A 20,370-nucleotide genomic window follows, 5' to 3' on the forward strand; every position below is an offset into this window, starting at 1 on the left:
TGGGGATTAAGACTGAGAGGTCCTCGTGGGATAACCTGATTACCTTGTATCTACCCCAGAGCTTAGAACAGTGTTTGGCACACAGTAAGCGCTTAACAGATACCATCATCATCTTCATAAATGCTTGGATCAGTGTGGTAGCAGTTTGGATGGAGAGGAAAGGGTGGATTTGTAAAGGTAGGAAGAGTGGAGGCCATGGATGTAGACAAGTCCCTCAAGGAGTTTGGAGAGGAATGGTAGGAGGGAGTTGGGGCACTGACTGGAGGGTGCCACTGGGTCAAGAGTTTGATTTTTTTTTAGGTTACAAGAAGCCACGAGAAACAGTTTTGCCTAATGGATAGACCATGGGCCTGGGAGTGAGAAGGGCCTGGCTTCTAATCCTGGCACTCCCACTTGTCTGCTTTATAACCTTGGGCGAGTCACTTACCTGCTCTGCACCTCAGTTCCCTTGTCTGTAAAATGGGGGTTAATTCAATTCAATTCAATCGTATTTACTGAGCCACATACGGGACATGGTTGTGTCAAGCCTGATTAACTTTTATCTACCCCAGTACAGTGCCTGGCATGGAGTAAGCGCTTAACAAATACCATAAAACAAGGGATGGAGGGCAATTGGGCAACTCTCTTCTGGACCACGTACAGTGTGGTTTTCAAACCCTTCATTCCCTCAAGACCGTACTCTCTAAGTTCACCAATACCTCTCTGTGGCCAAGTCTAAAATGTTACATCTGTCAGACCCCTCCTTAACTCTCAGCTGCTTTTAGTACCATTAGACCACTCTCATTCCTCGAAACAGCAACGGGACTTGATTTTCCTATTCTGGTTCTCCTCCTCCTCCTCTCTCTCTCTCTGGCTGCTCCTTCACTGTTTCATTTATGGACTCCTCCTCTGTCTCTCGTCCTAATAATAACTGGGGTAAAGTGCTTACTATGTGCCAGGGACCGTAATAAGCATTGAACTAGGTAGGATGTAATCAAGACAGACATGGTCCCCATCCCGAGGCATTCTTACCCAAGGCATCCCCACAACTCTGTTCTAAGACCTCTACTCTTCCTGCTTTACTTCAAAAAAGAATGTCTTAAACTGTGTCCAGCCCCTGATTTTCCCATCACTGTAGACAGCATCACCATCCTTCCTGTCTCAGAAGCTTGTAACCTTGGCGTTATCCTTCATTCTTCTCTCTCATTCAACCCACATATTCAATCCATCACTAACTCCTGTCGGTTCCACCTTCACAACATCGCTAAAATCCATCCTTTCTTCTCCATCCAAACTGCTACCATGTTAATCCAATCACTTATCCTCTCCTGCTTTAATTATTCTATCAGCCTCCTTGCTGACCTTCCAGCCTCTTGTCTCTCCCCACTCCAGTCCATACTTCACCCTGCTGCCCGAATCATTTTGCTACAAAAATGTTTGGGCCATGTTTCCCCTCCTCAAGAAACTGGTGGTTGCACATCCACCTCCCCATCAAAGAGCTGCTCCTTACCATCGCCTATAAAGCAGTCCACCCCTTTGCCCCCTCCTACCTTATCTTGCTAGTCTCCTACTATAACCCAGCCGGGACACTTGGCTCCTTCAGTGCTAACCTTCTCAGTGTATCTTGCCGCTGACCTCTCGCCCACATTCTGCCCCTGGCCCGGAACACCCTCCCTCCTCATATCCAGCAGACAATTACTCTCTCCCACTTCGAAGCCTTATTGAAGGCACATCTCCTCCAAGAAGCCTTCCCTGACTAAGTTCTCTTTTATTTTCCTTCCATTCTCTTCTGGGCCACCCTGACTTGCTCACTTGATTCATTCCCCCTCCCGGCCCCAAAGCACTTAGGTATATATATGTAATTTATTTATTAATATTAATGCCTGTCTCTCCCACTAGACTGTAAGCTAATTGAGCCTAGGGAATGTGTCTGCTGTACTCTCCCAAGTGCTTAGTACAATGCTCTGCTTACAGTAAGTGCTCAATAAATACGATTGACTGACTGACTCACTCACATCCTCTCCCATGGCATTAACTGCCACATCTCTGCAGTGAACTCCCAAGTCTATCTCTCTATCCCCAATCTCTCATCTGCCCCTGCCATCACACATTTCCTCCTGCCTTCAAGAAATCTCCATTTAGATGTCTCACTGGTACCTCAAACTCAGAGTCTCAAAAACCAAAGTCCTCATTTTTCCCCCTAAACCCAGTCCCCCTCCTGGTGACTTCCCCATCTCAGTAAACAGCCCTGGCATTGTTCCCATCTTGGCAGCCTTGGTGACATCCTGGATTTAGTATAGCACTTAGTACAGTGTTCTGCACACAGTAAGTGCTCATAAATACGATTGAATGAATGAATCCTGGATGCTTCTCACATGCAGTCCATTGCCAAACCCTGCTACTTTTTCCCAAAGCAAGTTTCTGTAATCATGCCTCCCGCTCGACCCAAGTTCCTATGACCCTGGTACAAGCTCTGGTCTTACCTTGGTTCATTTATTCATTCATTCAATCATATTTATTGAGCGCTTACTGTGTGCAGAGCATTGTACTAAGCGCTTGGGAAGTACAAGTTGGCAACATATAGAGACGGTCCCTACCCAACAACGGGCTCACAGTCTAGAAGAGGGAGACAGACAACAAAATGAAACATATGGACAGGTGTCATGTCATCAGAATAAATAGAAGTAAAGCTAGGTGCACTTGGTTGTACTGTGACATCAGCCTCCTTGCTGGTCTCTCATCTCCCAGCTTCTCTGCACCCCAATCTTTACCACATGCCACTTCCCGGATCAGGTACCTGAAGCATTTCATTCATTCATTCATTCAATCATATTTATTGAGCACTTACTGTGTGTAGAGCACTGTACTAAGTGCTTGGAAAGTACAATTTGGCAACAGAGACAATCCCTACCTAACAACGGGCTCACAGTCTGGAAAGGGGGAGGCAGACAACAAAGTAAACAAGTAGACAGGTATCAATAGCATCAAAATAAATAGAATTATAGATACATACACACCATTAATAAAATAAATAGAATAACAAATACATATATATACAAGTGCTGAGGGGCGGGGAGGGAGTAGAGGGAGGGAGTGGGGCGATGGGAAGGGGAGGAGGAGCAGAGGAAAAGGGGGGCTCAGTCTGGGAAGGCCTCCTGGAGGAGGTGAGCTTTCAGTAGGGTGTTGAAGGGGAGGAAGTGAGATAGTTTGGCAGATGCGAGGAGGGAGGATATTCCAGGCTAGAGGTAGGACGTGGGCCAGGGGTCGATGATGGGACAGGTGAAAATGAGGCACAGTGAGGAGGTTAGCAGCAGAGGAGTGGAGTGTGCTGGTTGGGCTGTAGAAGAAGAGAAGGGAGGTGAGGTAGGAGGGGGCAAGGTGATGGACAGCTTTGAAGCCAAAAGTGAGGAGTTTTTGCTTCATACGAAGGTAGATAGGCAACCACTGGAGACTTCTGATGATGGCGGTGAAATGCCCAGAGCATTTCTATAGAAAGATAATCCAGGCAGCAGAGTGAAGTATAGACTGAAGTGGGGAGAGACAGGAGGTTGGGAAATCAGAAAGGAGGCTGATTCAGTAATCCAATCGGGATATGGTGAGTGACTGTTCTTACAAGGTAGTGGTTTGGATGGAAAGGAAAGGGAGAATCTTTGCGATGATGTTGTGAAGGTGAGAGCGACAGGTTTTGGTAATGGATTGGATGTGTGGGGTGAATGAGAAATCAGAGTCAAGGCTGACACCAAGGTTGCGGGCTTGTGAGAAAGGAAGGATGGTAGTGCTGTCCACAGTGACAGGAAAGTCAGGGAGAGGACAGAGTTTGGGAAGGAAGATAAGGAGCTCAGTCTTAGACATGTTGAGTTTTAGGTGGCTGGCGGACATCCAGGTGGAGATGTCCTGAAGGCAGAAAGAGATACAAGCCTGGAGGGAGGGAGAGAGAACAGGGGAGGAGATGTAGATTTGGGCATCATCTGTGTAGAGATGATAGTTGAAGTCGTGGGACCAAATGAGTTCACCAAGGGAGTAAGTATAGATGGAGAACAGAAGAAGACCAAAGAACCTTGAGGAACTGCTACAGTTAGAGAATGAGAGGGGGAGAAGGAGCCCGCGAAGGAGACTGAGATTGAACAGCCAGAGGGATAAGAGGAGAACCAGGAGAGGACGGCGTCCATGAAGCCAAGGCTGGATAATGTGTTGAGGAGAAGGGGATGATCAACAGTGTCAAAGGCAGCTGAGAGGTAGAGGAGGATTAGGATAGAGTAGGAGCCATTGGATTTGGCAAGAAGGAGGTCATTAGTGACCTTTGAGAGGTCAGTTTCGGTGGAGTGGAGGGGATGAAGCCAGATTGGAGGCTTCCAGATTGGAGGGGGTTCCAGGCAAGAGTTGGAGAGTTGGAGGTTCCTTTCCCAACCACATCTCCTGTCTCCCTGTGCCTCTTTATATCCAACAAAATCTCTCCATGAGCTCCAGCACTATCTATCATCTGGCTCCACCTTATCTATCCTCTCTCTTCTCCCACTATTCCCCACCTGGAAATCTTTGTTCCCCCCAAATCAATCTTCTAGTGGAACCCCACTTTTGACTCTCCCACCTCCATCACCTAGCTTATGCTGTTCTCTCAGCTTGGCGTCCCCTCCCTCCTAACACCAGACAGACTCGAGATCCCACATTTAAATCCCTCCTAAAATCCCACCTCCTCCAACAAGCCTTTCCTGATTCATTCCCCAGCACCCTGAGGTCCAATTAGGTCAGGGACAGCCACAGAACTGGGGCACGGGGGGCTTTCAATGCCACCCCCCAGAATCACCCTCCCTCTGCCACTCTTGCCTCCATCCTCCCAATGCTCACAGACTGCACAGACTGCAGACTGCTAAGCTGCCACTGCTGCCATGCCTTCTTCCCTGCCTCACACTCCCTCCGATGTCCTCAAGCCCTTTCCCTAGGACCCAGCCAACTCTAACATTTATGCACTGATTTACACCCTCCTCATGGATATGTCTACTCTGTTCATTTTTGACCTTTCTACTTGTAAATATTTTGTATGTTTTTCTCCCCATTTAGAGTGTAAACTCCTGGTGGGCAAAGAATGTGTCACTTTGCTATACTTTCCAAGCACCTAGCACAGTGCACTACACTAAGTGGGTGCTCAATGAATGCTACTACTACTACTACAGTGGAAAGACACAGGCTTTGGAGTCAGAGTTCATGGGTTCAAATCTCAGCTCCGCCAACTGTCAGCTGTGTGACTTTGGGCAAGTCACTTAACTTCTCTGTGCCTCAGTTACTTCATCTGGAAAATGGGGATTAAAACTGTGAGCCCCCCGTGGGACAACCTGATCACCTCCCCAGCACTTAGAACAGTGCTTTGCACATAGTAAGCACTTAACAAATACCATCATCATTATTATTATTATTACTACTACTACTACTACTATTATTGCTATGACTATTACTACTATTATTACTATGACTATTACTATCAATCAGTGGTATTTATTAAGCACTAATCATGTACAGAGTACTGTACTAAGTGCTTGGGAGAATATAATGTAACAGAATTAGCTGACACATTCTCCCTGCCCATCTACTACTAGTAGTATTACTACTACTACTACTACTAACGTTAATATGTTGGCATGAGAGGAGCAAAGAATGCAAGCTGGGATGTAGTGGGGGAGGCATGAAGATAAGTAGAGGGGAGTAAGGGCTGATGGAGTGGCTTAAAATCGATGATAAGTTTCTGCTTGAGGAGGAGAGGAATGGATAACCATTAGAGGTTTCTGAGGAGTGGGGAGATGAGTGCAAATGATGTTTTAGAAAAATCATCCAGGTACCAGAATGAAGACTGTATGGACTCGAGAAGGGTGAGGTTGGAATCAGGGAGGTCAGTGAGGAGACTGTAAGCTCATTGTGGGCAGGAAATGTGGTTTACCAACTTTGTTGTATTGTATTCTCCCAAGCCCTTGGTACAGTGCTCTGCACAAAGTAAGCCCTCAGTGAATACCAATGATGATAAGGTTGATGCACCACAATCTGTCAGTTTTACATTTGTTTCCAGTTTGAATTATCTTCCCATCTGTTCAATTTTAGATCTCAGTTTCCAGTCAAACCAACCCCAGGGCCACAAACATAGGGGTCTGATTAGCTCAAGGACAGCCACAGAATCGGAGCACTGGGGCCTTCCAATGCCCACCACCCAGCATCACCCTCCCACTGCTGCTTCCACCTCCATCCTCCCTATGCTCCCAGACTGCTTCACACCCCTGAGCTGCCGCTCTTCCTACTTCCCTGCCTCACACTCCCCCTGGGTCTTTTCCTCAGGACCCAATTCTGCCTTCCTCCCATGGCTCTTCCTCCCATTCTCTGCCCACTTCCCAATTCCTTCCCTCCCTCCCTCTCTCTCTCTCTCTCTCTCTCTCTCTCTCTCTCTCTCTCTCTCTCTCTCTCTCTCTCTCTCTCTCTCTCTCTCTCTCTCTCTCTCTCTTTCTCTCTCTCTCTCTCTCCCTCTCTCTCTCTCTCTTCCCTTCCTCCTTTTTCTCCTTCTCCTTCTTTTCTTTATTTTTCTCTTTCTCCTCCTCTTCTTCCCTCTTTTCCTCTCTTCCTTCTTCTCTTACTCCTTTTCTTTCTCCTCCTCTTCCCCTTTCTCCTTCTCTTTCTCCTCCTCCTCTTTCTCTGCCTTCTCTTTCCCCTCTCTATTTTCTTTGTCCTCCTCCTCTTCTTTCCTCTCCTTTCTCCTCCTCCTCTTTCTTTTCCTCTTCCTCTTTCTTCTCCTCTTCCTCTTTCTCTGCCTTCTCTTTCCCTCTTTCTTCTCTTCCTCTATGCCCGCAGAGGAACAGAGGTTAGTTTTGTTATGAAGTGTGTATCATAGGGGCGGTCACCTTTTGCTTCCCAACGATGACATTGAACGAAAGTTTATGTAGTGGTCCTGGCCTGTGCATCCCACCCATCATTTACTGTGCTTTACACTCCTTGCCCTGCCTCCCCATGGCTCTTCTAAACTAACACACCCTCAGCTCCTCTCTCCTGATTCCACTGTCCCAATCCCACGGGCAAATTGGTGCTATATCCCATAATCCTAAAGTCACCCTGGTTGGCTTTATTCTAGCCTTGTCTGCCCTGGCTGCCACTCGAGTTTCGTGCAGCTGCCTGATCCAGAGCAACAGAGGCATTGCTGGACAGGGAGGGTGGCCTGAAAGTGGATTGTAGATGCTGCTCCCCTCCACCCTCCTCCTCCCTCTCCTGTCCCATCTCACTGCTCTAGGGGCATATGCAACAGGACCAGGTTAAAAGAAACTGGGGAGGAAGACTTCTTAGGCTGGAGGGAAGGTTGTGGCTGGAAAGAGAGGGAGATGAGGACGAGACATAGCGAGCAGGTTGGCGCGAGAAGAATGAAGTGTGTGAGCTGTGGTGTAGTGGGAAGGAAATGACTGATTCCTTAAAATGGTTTGAATGTGAGAGCCAAAAGGCAGTGAGGAGTGGAGTATGTGCACACAGTAAGTGCTCAATAAATACCTCTCATCAATTGACACCATAGTTACGAGCATCTTGGCCAGGGAGAATGGTGGGGCTATTGACAGTTAGGAGAAGGAGTGGGTTTAGGAGCTGGTGATGAAAAATTCAGTTTGCATTGGAGGCCGTGGTGGACATCCGAGAGGAAATGTCCAGGATCAAGAAGAAATGAGAGGTTAACGAACCCAACAGGGCTGGTGAGGCAGAGCCAGACTCGTCTGTACAGAAAAGAGTGTAGCTGAAGCCATGGGAGTGGATGAGCTCCCCAAGGCAATGAGGTGAAGGGGTGGAGAGGGAGAAAATGAGGGGCTCAGAATAGAGTCCAGTGGCACACCCCCAGTTAGAGGATGACCAGTGGAAAACAATTCCAGCCAACATTTTCAATGGGAAGTAAAAGATGTCAGGCTCTCATGGAACCAGTTGCTGCCGTTATTGGAGACTAAACCCTCTTATGGGGTTCAAGAAACCCGATCACTCACCACCTGTCACCTTTTCCCCCCAAGCATAGGCCAGAAAGTCTGGTCACGTCGGTCTTGTCCTACCTAGCAGGGATTGCTGGTCTCTCAGGTGTCACCGGCTCTCTGTTTTCAGTGTCCACTTTTCCTGGGTCTTAGCAGATGGTAATGAATGTTTACTTCGAGCTGGCTGAACTGAAAATCTAGGCCGGATTGGAACTGCAGGGGTTTATGTCAGGTGTCTTGTGGGCCCTGCTGAGGCTACCCACTGTACAATTCCAATCCTAACATCTGCCTTCAGGAACAAAGTCAGTCCTATCCTAACTGGGCAGGGGAATGGTTATCTTGGACTCAATTCACTGCATGCAGAACTATCGGTTACTCCCTTCAACACCCTCTTCTTCCGTCTTTACAGGTTTCACACACAGCAATTGGCACAGAGGGAATGGTGAGAGAAGTGTAGAGAGGGGCCGTGTCCTGGAGGAATTAGTGAGCCGTCCATTGGTGGAGACCAGCAGACGTGAACCATAGGCCAAAGTCAGAGTTGCAGGGGTTTCGATGGGAGAGCCATTGGGACTGAGCAAGCAGAAGTGCTGGTGTCGCCCTGCAGCAAGAGGGTTCATGGAGAGAATGGGGGGCTCGATTGGGTGACTGGGTCAAGGGCAAGAACCCACCTGATTGAGGAGAGTGCAAGGGAGAACATCCCCGGAAGTGGCGTGGTTGAGGCCAAGGCACTGTGAGCAGCAAGGATGGAGAGACTGGCTCTCTGGATGGCACCATGGGGGCCACTGGAAACTCTGGAGGAAATGTGGGATGCACCACAGTGGGTCTCAGGAGGACAGTTGACACTGCCACCTATGCAAAGGAGTGGCGAGAGGAGAGAGCAGCTAGATGTGGTCCCCTGGCACAGTGGAGTGGACAGGACAGGTCCGTGAAATATCCCTTACATAAAACGGTCAGGCCTTGGCCACTGAGTGAATTTGGGGCTGGATGAGAGGGAAGTGGGAGAGCAGGGTATGGCCCCATGGGGGACACCCTGAAGGATAATAATAATAATGATGGTATTTGTTAAGTGCTACTATGTGCCAAGCACTGTTCTAAGCCCCAGGGTAGATACAAGGTAATCAGGTTGTCCTACGTGGGGCTCAGAGTCTTAATCCCCATTTTCCAGGTGAGGTAACTGAGGCACAGAGAAGTTAAGTGACTTGCCCAAGGTGACACAGCAGACAGGTGGCAGAGCCGGGATGAGAACCCATGTCCTCTGACCAGGGACCGTCCCCTCATGCTAAGCACCATTGGCCAGAGCTTGGGCTGCCCCTAAGGGATAGGCAGTTCCTTCTTTCCTCACGCATTATTTCCGGCCAGTCATTTCTCACATTGGTAAAAAGGGAGACTCCTGCAGTCATGAGTGTTTGTAGAAAATAGGAGCACATGCACCACCGTTTTGTGCTTAGCACTTTTCCCCAAGGAAGGTTACCCTTTCCCTCGGCCCCCTACCGAGGAGCGGGTGGTAAGCGGGCCCCCAGATCCAGGCAGGAAACCAGGTCGAGCCAGAAACTGGGATCAGGAGGATCGGGAGCAAGACCGTGCTCTCACCCGGTGGCAAGGTCTGGACCTAGACCCACCAGCCAGGCAGCCCAAGGGTCTTGGGGGAAGAAATGTAACTTCAGAATCACTAACCTCCCAGGCTTGGGCTGATCAGACAACACAGGACTGTAAGCCCTGCTCCCAGGGAAGGCTGCTGGGTGTGGGGAAGACTCGGCTGTAGCCCGTGGAGGTCTAGCCAGGGAAGGAGTCCCTCAGTGGAGACTTGATTTTGCCACCACGCAGACGTCCCACCAGGCAATCATACATCTGGGCCTGATATCATTTCCCGTGCAAACACGGACTCCATGAAGACTAGTTTCCTCCTCTCCTCAGAGGATGTTCCCCCCAGGCCCCACTCCCCAGCTAGACTGGAAGCTCCTCGAGGGCAGAGATCACGTCTACTGACTCTATCCTCTCTCAAACACTTAATGCAGTGTTCTGCACACAGCTGGTGCTTGACAAATATGACCGACTGATCTCTTAGGGAAATGCTGATTTCTCCTTGGGGAGGCAGGAGGATAGCATGGAAAAGGAATCCAGTTCCCTTGTTGGTTGTCAGTTGACCAGCATAGTCCCATTCCACTCCTGGATCCTCCCCTGTGGGTGGCCCATACCTGAAGACTAAGCAGAAGTGGCCGGGGCAGAGAGGATGGAAACATGAAGAAATGCTCACCTCTTGGAAGGGAATATGGTCTCCTGATGGACCATCTTGTTATCTCAACCAAACTCTTGTGTTTCTCTTACCCACATGGGGAGATCCATAGTGCTGGTCAGGGCTGCCAGTAGAATGGGCCTTGTGCCTCCGGCTAGGGCCTAGTGAGCCTTAAAGCTCTGTGGCCTCTCAGAAGGCAGAGGGCTAGCTGGGCCCCCCCATCCCCATTCACCTGGAAAGAAATGGCCTCTCCATTGGTCTACCTCCCTACTCCCCGGCTCCCCCGAGGCTTCCGGCTGCAAACGTGTGTCAAACATGCAAGCGCTTCACGTGTCTCGTGCCCCAACCCCTCAGGGTGGAGCCTGTGTCTGTTGTGTTTGACATCTGTTCATTTCGGTTGGACTTCCATGGACATGAAGAGATGACGGTGTGTGGCCGTCAGCCTGGGAGAGACTCTCGTGCCTGTCCGTGCCCCCCCACTCCCCGCTCGCTCTCTCCCCGGGAGGTTGAGGCTGTGGCCTAGGGGCTGTCCCAAAGGGGTGGGGGCTGGAAAACAGAATCTCTCTCTCGGCAGCGGCCCGGACCCTGGCCCATCCTGACTGGCCAAGCTCCTTCTCCACAACCCTCTGGGACTACCCCCCCAACAGGATCTCCCTGCTTACCCCAGTCTTGCCCACCCAAAGCAGGCTGCCCTGGACAGGCGGCAGGCCCGTTTGCTCGGCCTGGTGGGTCCCTGTGCTGGTCGGTCCCTGGTGCTGCTCACAGAGCTGCTGCTCCTCCGCAGGGTGGCCAGCGTGCAGAGCGAGCCCGGTCAGCAGACGCTCCTCCTCCAACAGCCTCTCGGCCGGAAGAGAGGTCTCCGGCAGGTAAGGACTCCAGGGATGGGCTCCCAAGCAAAGATACCCCTGTCCACCTCCCCACACCCACCCCGGTCTCTCCAGGCTGTGAGCCACGTGAGATTTTTCTTTCCAGCTCTCCCGGCCCCTATGAGGTCTGTTTAAGGGGCAGTCAAGTGGGAGTCCCCCCAAACCCCCATCCTACCTAAGGAAGGGCAGAGCCTCGGGCTCTAAGCGGGTCCCCTGTGGAGCTGGGAGCCGAGGGAGTCTGGAAAGGAAATGCCAGGCCAGGGCGGGCAGGGGCTGCAAGATCAGGTTTACCTGTATCCCTACCCTCCTGGGCCAGTGGCATTGGCTGCCTTGGGGCCGCCCAACAGCTAGGCAGTGTTTCAGGGGCCAAGATGCATAGGCTGCGTTCAGACAACTGCGAAGAGTCAGGGACCTTTTCCTGTGTTTACCGGCTTGAGGTGACAGAGCCGGCGATGCCACGAGGTCACCTGGGGGAGCCCTACCCCTGGGCAGCAGCTGAGTCCCGTCCCACCCACAATCACAACCCGGTGCACCCTTCCTGACAGGGGTGCCACAGCTGACTTGACCCCTGACCTGTCTCTGGCTTGTCCCACCCAGTTGCGGCGTCCCCTCCTGTCCCGCCAGAAGACCCAGACGGAGCCCCGCAGCCGCCACGGAGCGCGACTCTCAACCACCCGGCGGAGCATCCAGCCGAAAACCAAGCCTCCCGGTGAGCCCCCCTCCCCGTTCTGCTCACCTCGGAGCCTCTGCTTACAGCTGGTGGGCCCCCAGAGTCACTGCTCTGCCACAGCAATGGGACAGGAGACAGGAGTAGGTTTGGGGCGCAGAGGCAGCTACTGCCAGAGGACGGATGGTCTGATGGTGCTAAATGATTCTCTGGCCTGTGCCCGAAGCCAGCCGGACCGGACCACATAGGGGCTTGGCTGGCCCCTCTCACTTTGGGGGAGATGAGGGGTGGAGGAAAGAAAAAGACCCCAAAGCACTTGGCCCGCAGGAAGTTTCCGACATGTTAAGGAGACGTTGGGGCTGCCAGAGATTATCCCCCAGCTGGGGCCCCCGGTTCCCATGCCCCTCAGCTGGGAAACAGAAGTGGTCAAACAGCGCTGGAGACGCGCAACAGACATGTGGTTGGCCGGCTGATTGGCTGACTGGCTGGCTGGCTGCAGTCCTGGCTTGCCCTGAGAAATTCCCAGAAGCACCAGCGGCCCAGCCTTGGGCCTATGGCATCTGTCCATTCTGAAACGTAGGCATGGTACTTCTGGGCTAGAGATGGTCAGCTCAGGTACAGCAGGATTCTGGGACCGCCCCAGTGGGTGGGAAGAGGCTGGGCCTGTCCCTCACTCCCTCCCCTAGGTTCGGAGTATAGCTTGGGTAGGCCTGAGCTACCCACTTTAAACAACAATGATCCAGTCGCCTCAGGGAGACTACTGGTGCCGCTAATTAGGGCTCATCCACCCGGAAATTCTGGATGGCGAAGGGGGCCCTGGGCTCACCTAGCCCAACCCCAGCTCTGGGGGAAGAAGAACTGGAAATCCCAGCCTGCACCCTGACCTGGGGAGCAGGCGCTTGTGAGGGCAGGCAGGAAACCTCTGCCTGCACCCCAACTTTGAGAAACGGGAAAGACGCACTCTTGCCCCATTGGAGCCTGGTGGACACTTTAGCCTCTAGTTTAGTGAGGGGCCCATGAAACAGAAGGTGTCCCCTGCCTCCCCACCCCACCAACCCATGGGGGAGTCTGCAGGGACTCCAGAGCTGGACGCGAGTTCCTTTGGCTATGGGCAGGCAGCTGGTGGTCCTCACCATTGTTTGGTGGTTTGGAGATGGAAGGCTGGGGGCTTGGGGTGTAGGCAGTTGACACGGCCATTCAATGGGGCACCTCGTCCGAGTCCCACGTAGAATGGGGGATTTATGATGATGTCGAATGAAAGAGGCTGCAGGAATCCAGGCTATGATGGGTCATAGGATGAGGATTGATTGAGGGTGGCTGGGAGACCCCTCTAACAGGCAGATCAGCCCAGCAGGCAGCCCTCAGTGGGCAGAGAATTTAGATCAGGAGACTAAGGGTAGGTAAGGAAATAGCGACAGATGCCTAGAGCAGTGGAAGGGAAGGTTGCGGCCCGTGTCATCCACTGCCAATGGGATCTCGCCATATAGAAGGCTCCCTTCCCAAACCAAGGGCCGCTTCCTCTCGCTTTCTGTCTCTGAGTGCGTCGTTCAAGGAAAGCGGAGCGCTCTGTCGTCCTCCTACCCAAACTGCGGTGTGAGCCCCCCCTCACCCCGTCCTGCTCTGTTGTCATCTACGTCTGACCCCACAGCAGACCAGAAGCGATCGGTGACTTTCACGGAAGTGCATCCCGACGCCGACGCTCCCCCAGTGGAGCCCACGCTTCCCACTGCCGCCCCGAACGGCACCAAGAGCAGCCTCCCTCATGCTGGTCCACCCGAAGCGGGGGAGAAACCTCTGCTCACCTCTTCTCCCTCCCTCGTGGTTGCAGATCTGCACACAATGCAGGTAAGCGCCCTCCCGAAGTCTATCCGGCCCTGCCTGGGACATTCTGGCCTGTGCACCACCTGCCTGAGCAGGGCTATCTGAGAGAGTCGGGGAACCCAACATTTCCTACGTGGCTGAGGTCCCTGTCTTTCTCTTGTCCCTTTTTCTCTCATACGTCCTTTTCATTGCCTTGGAACGTGCAGTCCTGGTCCACGCTATCAGTTTCTATTATTATTACTATTCATTCCTTCATTCAATCGTATTTATTGAGCGTTTACTGTGTGCAGAGCACTGTACTAAGCGCTTGGGAAGTACAAGTTGGACTATTATTATTATCATCATCATTATCATTATTATATTTAATGCTTACTATGTGTCATGTGCTGTTTTAAATGCTGGGGTTGGTACAAATCAGAGCAGTCAATCAATCAGTGGTATTTACTGAGTGCTTACTATGTGCAGACCACTGTACTAAGTGCTTGGGAGAGTACAGTACAACGGAATTAGCGGGCACATTCCCTGCCCGTAATGAGCTTACAGTCTAGAACACTGTACTAAGCCAGACAGGATCCCTGTCCTCAGGGAGCTTCCAACTCTAGCGATATCTAGCCATAGGACTGAGGGGGCAGGCAGATATTTACTTAAATTCCAGGGAGGGGAAACAGCATACCATAGTAAGGAGAGCTGCCCCCATGCTGTGGGTGTGGGGGTAATGAGTAGCCAGGTGCTTAGGGGGAAGGTAGAGATGGAAACTGGGAATCTCCCTAAGGTCTATCTGGGGGGATTGGGTGGAGGGCAGAACTGGGGGTTCGGGTCTAAGGGTCCAGCCACTATTGGCAAGATCATTGGAAGACTGCGGTGGGGAGCAGGGTGAAGCACCCAGCACTGTTTCTCCCTCCTCCCAGTAACATCCCGCCTGAGGACCCTTTCTCTCTTTGTTCTAGGGAGAGGTCCTTCCCACCGGGGAGGGGGAGAAGGAGGAAGAGGAGGGGGAGGCGGGGGCCCAAATGGCTCTACCCACGAGTCCCACAACCTCCCAGCTGTCAGACCCCGAGGGCTTTGCCGGCCTGGACACAGCCGGCCTGTTGCAGCCAGCAGACACCGTTCTGCACATCAGTGAGGATTCCGGCACAGAGAATCCCCTGCTGTCCGGCCACTTCAGCTTCACCCACATCGACCTGGGGGACGCCGATGTGGACCTCGACGAGTCTCACGTCTAACCGAGGGCACGAGGGAGGCTTGGTAGGGGGCAGGTGGAGGGGAGCACGAAGGTCCGGTGCCCGCCCGTCATTTTTATTACTCAAGGCGAACCCGTTTACACCCCCAGGGAATCAATGCTGAAGTGGGTTTTGCTCCCAGTGGAGAGAATGTTTTTCAGAAACCTCCTGGTTTCTGGCCCTCTGCTGTCTCCACAGCCAGAGGGGAAGGAAAGCCCCTTTCTGTGCCCACCTCCCTTTTTTTAAATAGTATTCATTAAGCGCTTACTATGGGCCAGTCACTGTTCTAAGCACTAGGGTAGATACAAGATAAGAAAGCCCCTTCCTGTGCCCACCTCCCTTTTTTTAAATAGTATTCGTTAAGCGCTTACTATGGGCCAGACACTGTTCTAAGCACTAGGGTAGATACAAGATAATCAGTTCATGGTCTTAATTGCTATTTTGCAGATGAGGTAACTGAGGAGACCGAGAGAAGTTAAGCGACTTAACCATTTTATTTATTCTTAGAGCTTCAAGAATTGTTATGAGAGAATTACGTATGTTGGTGGGAAATTACAGCCCAAATAGCCAGAAGAGTAAGAAAATAAAACCCAAGCTGGGGCAATCGGGCCATTCAGAAAAAGGGAAAATGGAATTGCCTGACCTGAGGACTTTCTGGCAGGCTTGTTTTTAGTCTGCTTTCTCCACTGCCCTGAGGCACTAGAATGCCAGTGTTTCGGATTGAGCCCTTCGTTTTTGGGTTAAGTTGAGCACATGCCGTTCTAAAGGATATGGACCGTCAGGGTCGTAGACCCTTCTGACCCCGGACCTGGGAAAGTTTGGCCATTCACCAGGAAGGCCATGTGGCCTTCAAATGGGAAAGCACTAAGGAGGAGGAAGCAATCACCATTACCAGCGCCCAGCTAGAAATGCACTTGAACCCCTAGAGGCCCTCTACTTCAGAACTCCTGTTGGCTTCAATTTATCTCCAGGATGCTGCCATTATCTTCAGTTTACAAAGCAAGAAAAACACTTGGAAATTAAGCAGTTTCTACTTAGGCTAGCCACCATTCAATCACTGTGTGGGTGTGTGTCCATTTTCTTCCACGTGAGAAAGAGGGGGTTAAGGGAGAAACAGATAACCAGAGAATTAGTGGGGTTGCCCCTCTGCCGTGGTCAGTAAGACTTCACGACACAACAGTAAAAATTGACTGTTGGTTAAGAGAAAGCTGCAGAACTCCCCAGCCTACCAGTAGATGATGTTTCATGTCTAAATGGTTCTTCTTTAATCTGTGAGCAGCTGTTTTTTTCTCTTTATGTTCTTCGTTCGTTCTCAATTTTGTACTCACACTTGCATGGAAGACGTGGTAAACTTAATCTAATCCAACTGGAAAAGGGTTTTCTTTAATAGCGGCAGAATTGGGGAGCCTTATTGATATTTCGGTGAAAACGGTAGGTAAAAATGAGAAGAAATTTAAAACGGCAGTTCCAGCCACACAAAAAGTGCCGGGAACAGTTAGCACTGGGGAACTAAAGATTTCAAGAGGCAAACCGTGCTGGGAATTAAATTGAGAATTGACTCAGGACTGACCCTAGGGGCTGCTGCGGCCCGTGCTCTTGGGTGTTTCATTTTCATTTTGTCTGCTTCTGTTGCAGGAGGTACCCCTCTTACAGTAGTTGATCCTGTCAGTTGTTCTTTGAAAAAAGCCAGTCATTTCTGCTGTGAAGAAAATCTATGCTGCTTAAGTAGCATTAGAGGCCTTATACGTGTGCAACTTACAAGCGTCTGGTCTATTTAAGAGTCTGTGTCTTCGCCCACGGGTGTGCACGTACTGTCTTGTTTCTTGATTTACAATATCAACCCACAGTGGCTGAGATTCCAGCAAGGAATTGAATTCAAATTACTTTGATAAATGTTCAGTGGAAGTCTAAAATATATTGATACATGTTGTACTTCCCAAGCGCTTAGTACAGTGCTCTGCACACAGTAAGCGCTCAATAAATACAATTGAATGAATGAATGAATATTCAGAAAAATCACAGGGCTCTGTTTTGAATCCTGAGGTCGTGCTGGTCTCCATTTGAAAATCCCTTTCACTGGCCTAAGCCTGGCCTCCAGTACAAATGAAGTCTGTCAGAAAGGTTTCCATCAGTTCAAGAGCTCACTACTCCACGCTAAACTGCCCCCCCTCTCAAAGAGAGCGGGTGCTGTCCTAATTGGGCCTCCTCGTACCACCCTTCCGCTCCGTGTGCTGCTTTGTCCCCTTTCCTTTTGTGAATTTCTGTGTCCTCGACGTCTTGGTATGGGTCGGTGTATATGTGTAAGCCTGTCTGTCACACGATGTCACCTTTCTCAAGAACGGTGTCAATTGGAGTTTGAATATTGAGATGTGCAAGACATTCTGGGTTTGAGTGGAAGTCCAGAAAAGCAAATCTTGACCCACTAAACGCAGTGACTGTCTGTAAAGAACCACAAGGGAGGGGTCTTGTGTAGGAATGCAAACATTCTGTCACTTTACCAATTTGGATCTGCGGTTTTGCCACGAAATGAAAACATAGGCAAAGGAGAAAAAAAAAAAAACAGGAACTCAGTTCCATATGTCCATCAGTGGTATCCATTTAGTGTTTACTATGTGCAGAGCACTGTGATTAAGCTCTTGGGAGAGTGCAATGTAATAGAGCTCGTAGACAGACCCAATCCCTATCTTTAAAGTTGCTTACAGTCTATATATGTGAGCTTTTCCCTGTAAGTTGCTTACAGTCTATATGTGTGAGCTCTTCCGACCTCCACGCTTGCTAAATGGTTGCTCCTTCAAAGTCAAGATTGCTAAATTATCCATCCACCTCTGACAGCTCGCTCCTCCCCAGGCTAGGTGTGTTCATCGTGAGTCTTGAAATAGCGTTTCATATGGAATTTTGCCGCTGAAACCACTTTAATTGCTAATCAGTGTTTCTCTGGCACTTTATCTCCCGAGTGTGCTCCCCACCCACTTCAATGGTAGGTGCTCCAACCCCCACAGCCCTTCAGTTTATGGCTGAGGGAAATGCACTGAGAGGTCTCCGCGACCGAGACGAGGCCGGAGCCCCCACTGCTGAAAAGTGCCCAGGAGGCTGAACTCTGGTGTCAACAAACTGGGGAGTGAGAAGTCAATGGGTCAGAGATGCTGTGTTGTAGAACAAGAGGGCTGCTCTGGCGGGATGTCCCCTTAGCTGCTCCACAGGCAGGTCTGACTTCACATGGTCAGCGAGGCGAGTGGTTGGTCGCTGCAACGTGGCAGTGAGGCAGGGCTGAGGCAACGGTGTGTCTTCTGACCCTCCTAAGACGGTTGCCACCCAGGACATTCAAGATGGCACCCCTCCACATCATTTACCTGTGGGGAAACAATTTTGTTCAGATTGGGAGGAACCATGTCAAAAAGTAAAGATAGCTGTCACTGCCCATCCTCCTGCCCCCTGCCCTCTGCCACAGGCTTAGCCACCAACTTTAGTTATTGACAGAGATCCTCTGCCTCTCTGCACTCCCTCCTTTCCCCCTTTAATAAAGGAGTCCATTAAAAAAGGTCGACGTTTGTTTGAGTTTTCTATTTTTATTGAAGCTCCAGGGAACCATGAGGTGGTGGGAAACAGGGTGGTATTTGTGGGTAGGGGAGGTTCAAAGGGGCTTTCTGGGTCAGCCTTCAGCCTCCCACAGGCCTCCTAATGGGCGAGCCCACCTGCCTGCCCACCTCCATCCGAGGCTGGGCCATAGGGCAGCCCAGAAGTCCATTCTGGGCTTGGCTCTCCCCCTCCAGGGAAGGCAGACAAGGCGCCTATGGTGGGATATCGGAGTCGGAGAAAGCCAGAGCTCCGCTCTGCGCTGGCATGGAGGAGGGAAGCAGTGGGTCAGAGGGCTGGGGGCCGGGAGGAGCCGGTTCCGGGATAGACACCACAGCTGGACCTTATTGTGGTGCGGGACAGCAGCAGCTGGAGCACCGTGATTCCATTCAGAACGGGAGTGGCTCTGGAAGCCAGGGGTGGCAGGCTGGGCAGGATCTTGAAGACCCAAGATCCTTGTACTTCCTGCCAAGCTGTTCAATACAACAGAATAAGAGAATGAAACATGACAATTCAAGAAAGGACGGCCTTTTGGGGTGTACAGCAAGGCCACCTCTGCCTTACACTCTAGGTTGTGGTCTTGCTGTCTCATGTGCGTAAACCTTTCCTGAGTCAATCACCTGGGGCTCTCCACGGGGCTGTCCATCGGGGGGTCCATGAGTCTTAGATTTGTCCGTGGGTCTGCCCACAGGGCCGTCTGTTGGGCTGCCCCAGGGTCCGAGCTCCACCTTTTCCTTAGCCCAGCCGCTTGCCTCTCTAAGGAGAGACTTGTGGACACCCCAACGGACAGCCCCGTGGAAATGAACTGAAGGGATCGCCTGGGGGAGGGAGGTGAAGAAAGGTTCCTGAGGGGATAAGAACTGTTACCTGAGCCAGAATGAGTGGTCGCTCACTCGCTAGTGAGTAGGAGCTGGTTAGAGTGAACCCGGCGTCCTGTGCTCGGGGATTGTGGAGTACAAGGCAGGGAATGCTCAGTCACAGCAAGTACTGGGGGCTCTGGGACCGGGCGTTAGGCAGACCCAGGGTGAAAGGAGTTGTGCCAACATCAGGATGGCATTGTCAGGAATATTTGGCGCAACGAGCAGAGTGGTCCTCCTCTCGCTGGACAGACTATCCCTTGTGGCTCGTGGCTGAGTCTGTGGCACTTTGGCAAGTCCGGTCAGTGAAGGGATGGAGAAGGGCCTAAGGAACCAAACAGCCATCTGCGTGGTGCCCATTTGTGCACAGACGGAGGAGCATGGGGTGTGCCTGTGTAGTAAGGTATCCAGTCAGGGGTTGCCCTGAACCGTGCTTGACTGGAGGGCCTGTCATAGTTGTATAGCTGTAGCAGTCCTCACAGTGGGACGGGGGAAGTGGGGTATTTGTGTGGGCATGGATTGCTGGAGGAAGACACCTACAGCCCCCTGGCCTGTCCAGAAGAAGTCAGGCTATTGCAACTAGGACTCTGGGAAAGGCACGGGAGCAGCCTCTCCTTTTCAGGACCCGGCAGTGAGACGCCAAGCCAGCCCTGACGTGATTGATCAGGGCAGCGGACCGTTGGGTGAGACCTTCTCCAAGTGAAACATATCTTGGAAACTCAATCTAATCAGGCAAAAAATGGGGTGGATCACGGCAGACCTCTGGATCATGAAGTTGGGAGGATCTGTTGGGGTGGGTGGCCTTAAGTCTCAATCCTCCTAGAATCAGACAGACAGAGTGGAAGGCTCCTTCCTGCCCAAATGCCCCTCCCACATCTTTCAAATACCCCCAAGCTCACCATCCCAGTTTTACACACTTTCTAGGACCACACTGGGAAGATTCCCACTGTTTCCCATTACTTCTCCTCTCTCAGGCTTTTGATAGTAGTATCAGTACTCACTGAGCATTGTGACATTTTCTAAATCCCGGCTAAATAATCGTCCCCTGCCCCTCCCCGCAGGAGCAGTGCCTGGACCCCCTTTAGTACTAATGCCCGACAGCTGAGGAACCATCATGGCCTAGAGGAAAGAGCATGGACCTGGGTGGGATCGGAGCTGGGTTCTAATCCCAGCTCTGCCAATTGCTA

At 51.3% G+C, this 20,370-nt stretch overlaps 1 protein-coding gene across 1 annotated transcript in view; it reads left to right on the plus strand.

The window, feature by feature from the left end:
• Positions 1-15,163, plus strand: part of UNC80 (unc-80 homolog, NALCN channel complex subunit) — a 146,648-nt gene extending 131,485 nt beyond the window's left edge. Inside the window, exons 40-43 of the mRNA XM_038766433.1 lie at positions 10,964-11,045; positions 11,643-11,754; positions 13,361-13,557; positions 14,481-15,163. Coding sequence (XP_038622361.1) covers positions 10,964-11,045; positions 11,643-11,754; positions 13,361-13,557; positions 14,481-14,756 — 667 coding nt within the window. The 3' untranslated portion in view covers positions 14,757-15,163. The remainder of the gene's footprint in view (positions 1-10,963; positions 11,046-11,642; positions 11,755-13,360; positions 13,558-14,480) is intronic.
• Positions 15,164-20,370: the final 5,207 nt, after the last annotated feature.

The sequence above is a fragment of the Tachyglossus aculeatus genome, chromosome 25 (assembly GCF_015852505.1).
Source record: "Tachyglossus aculeatus isolate mTacAcu1 chromosome 25, mTacAcu1.pri, whole genome shotgun sequence".
NCBI lineage: Eukaryota > Metazoa > Chordata > Mammalia > Monotremata > Tachyglossidae > Tachyglossus > Tachyglossus aculeatus.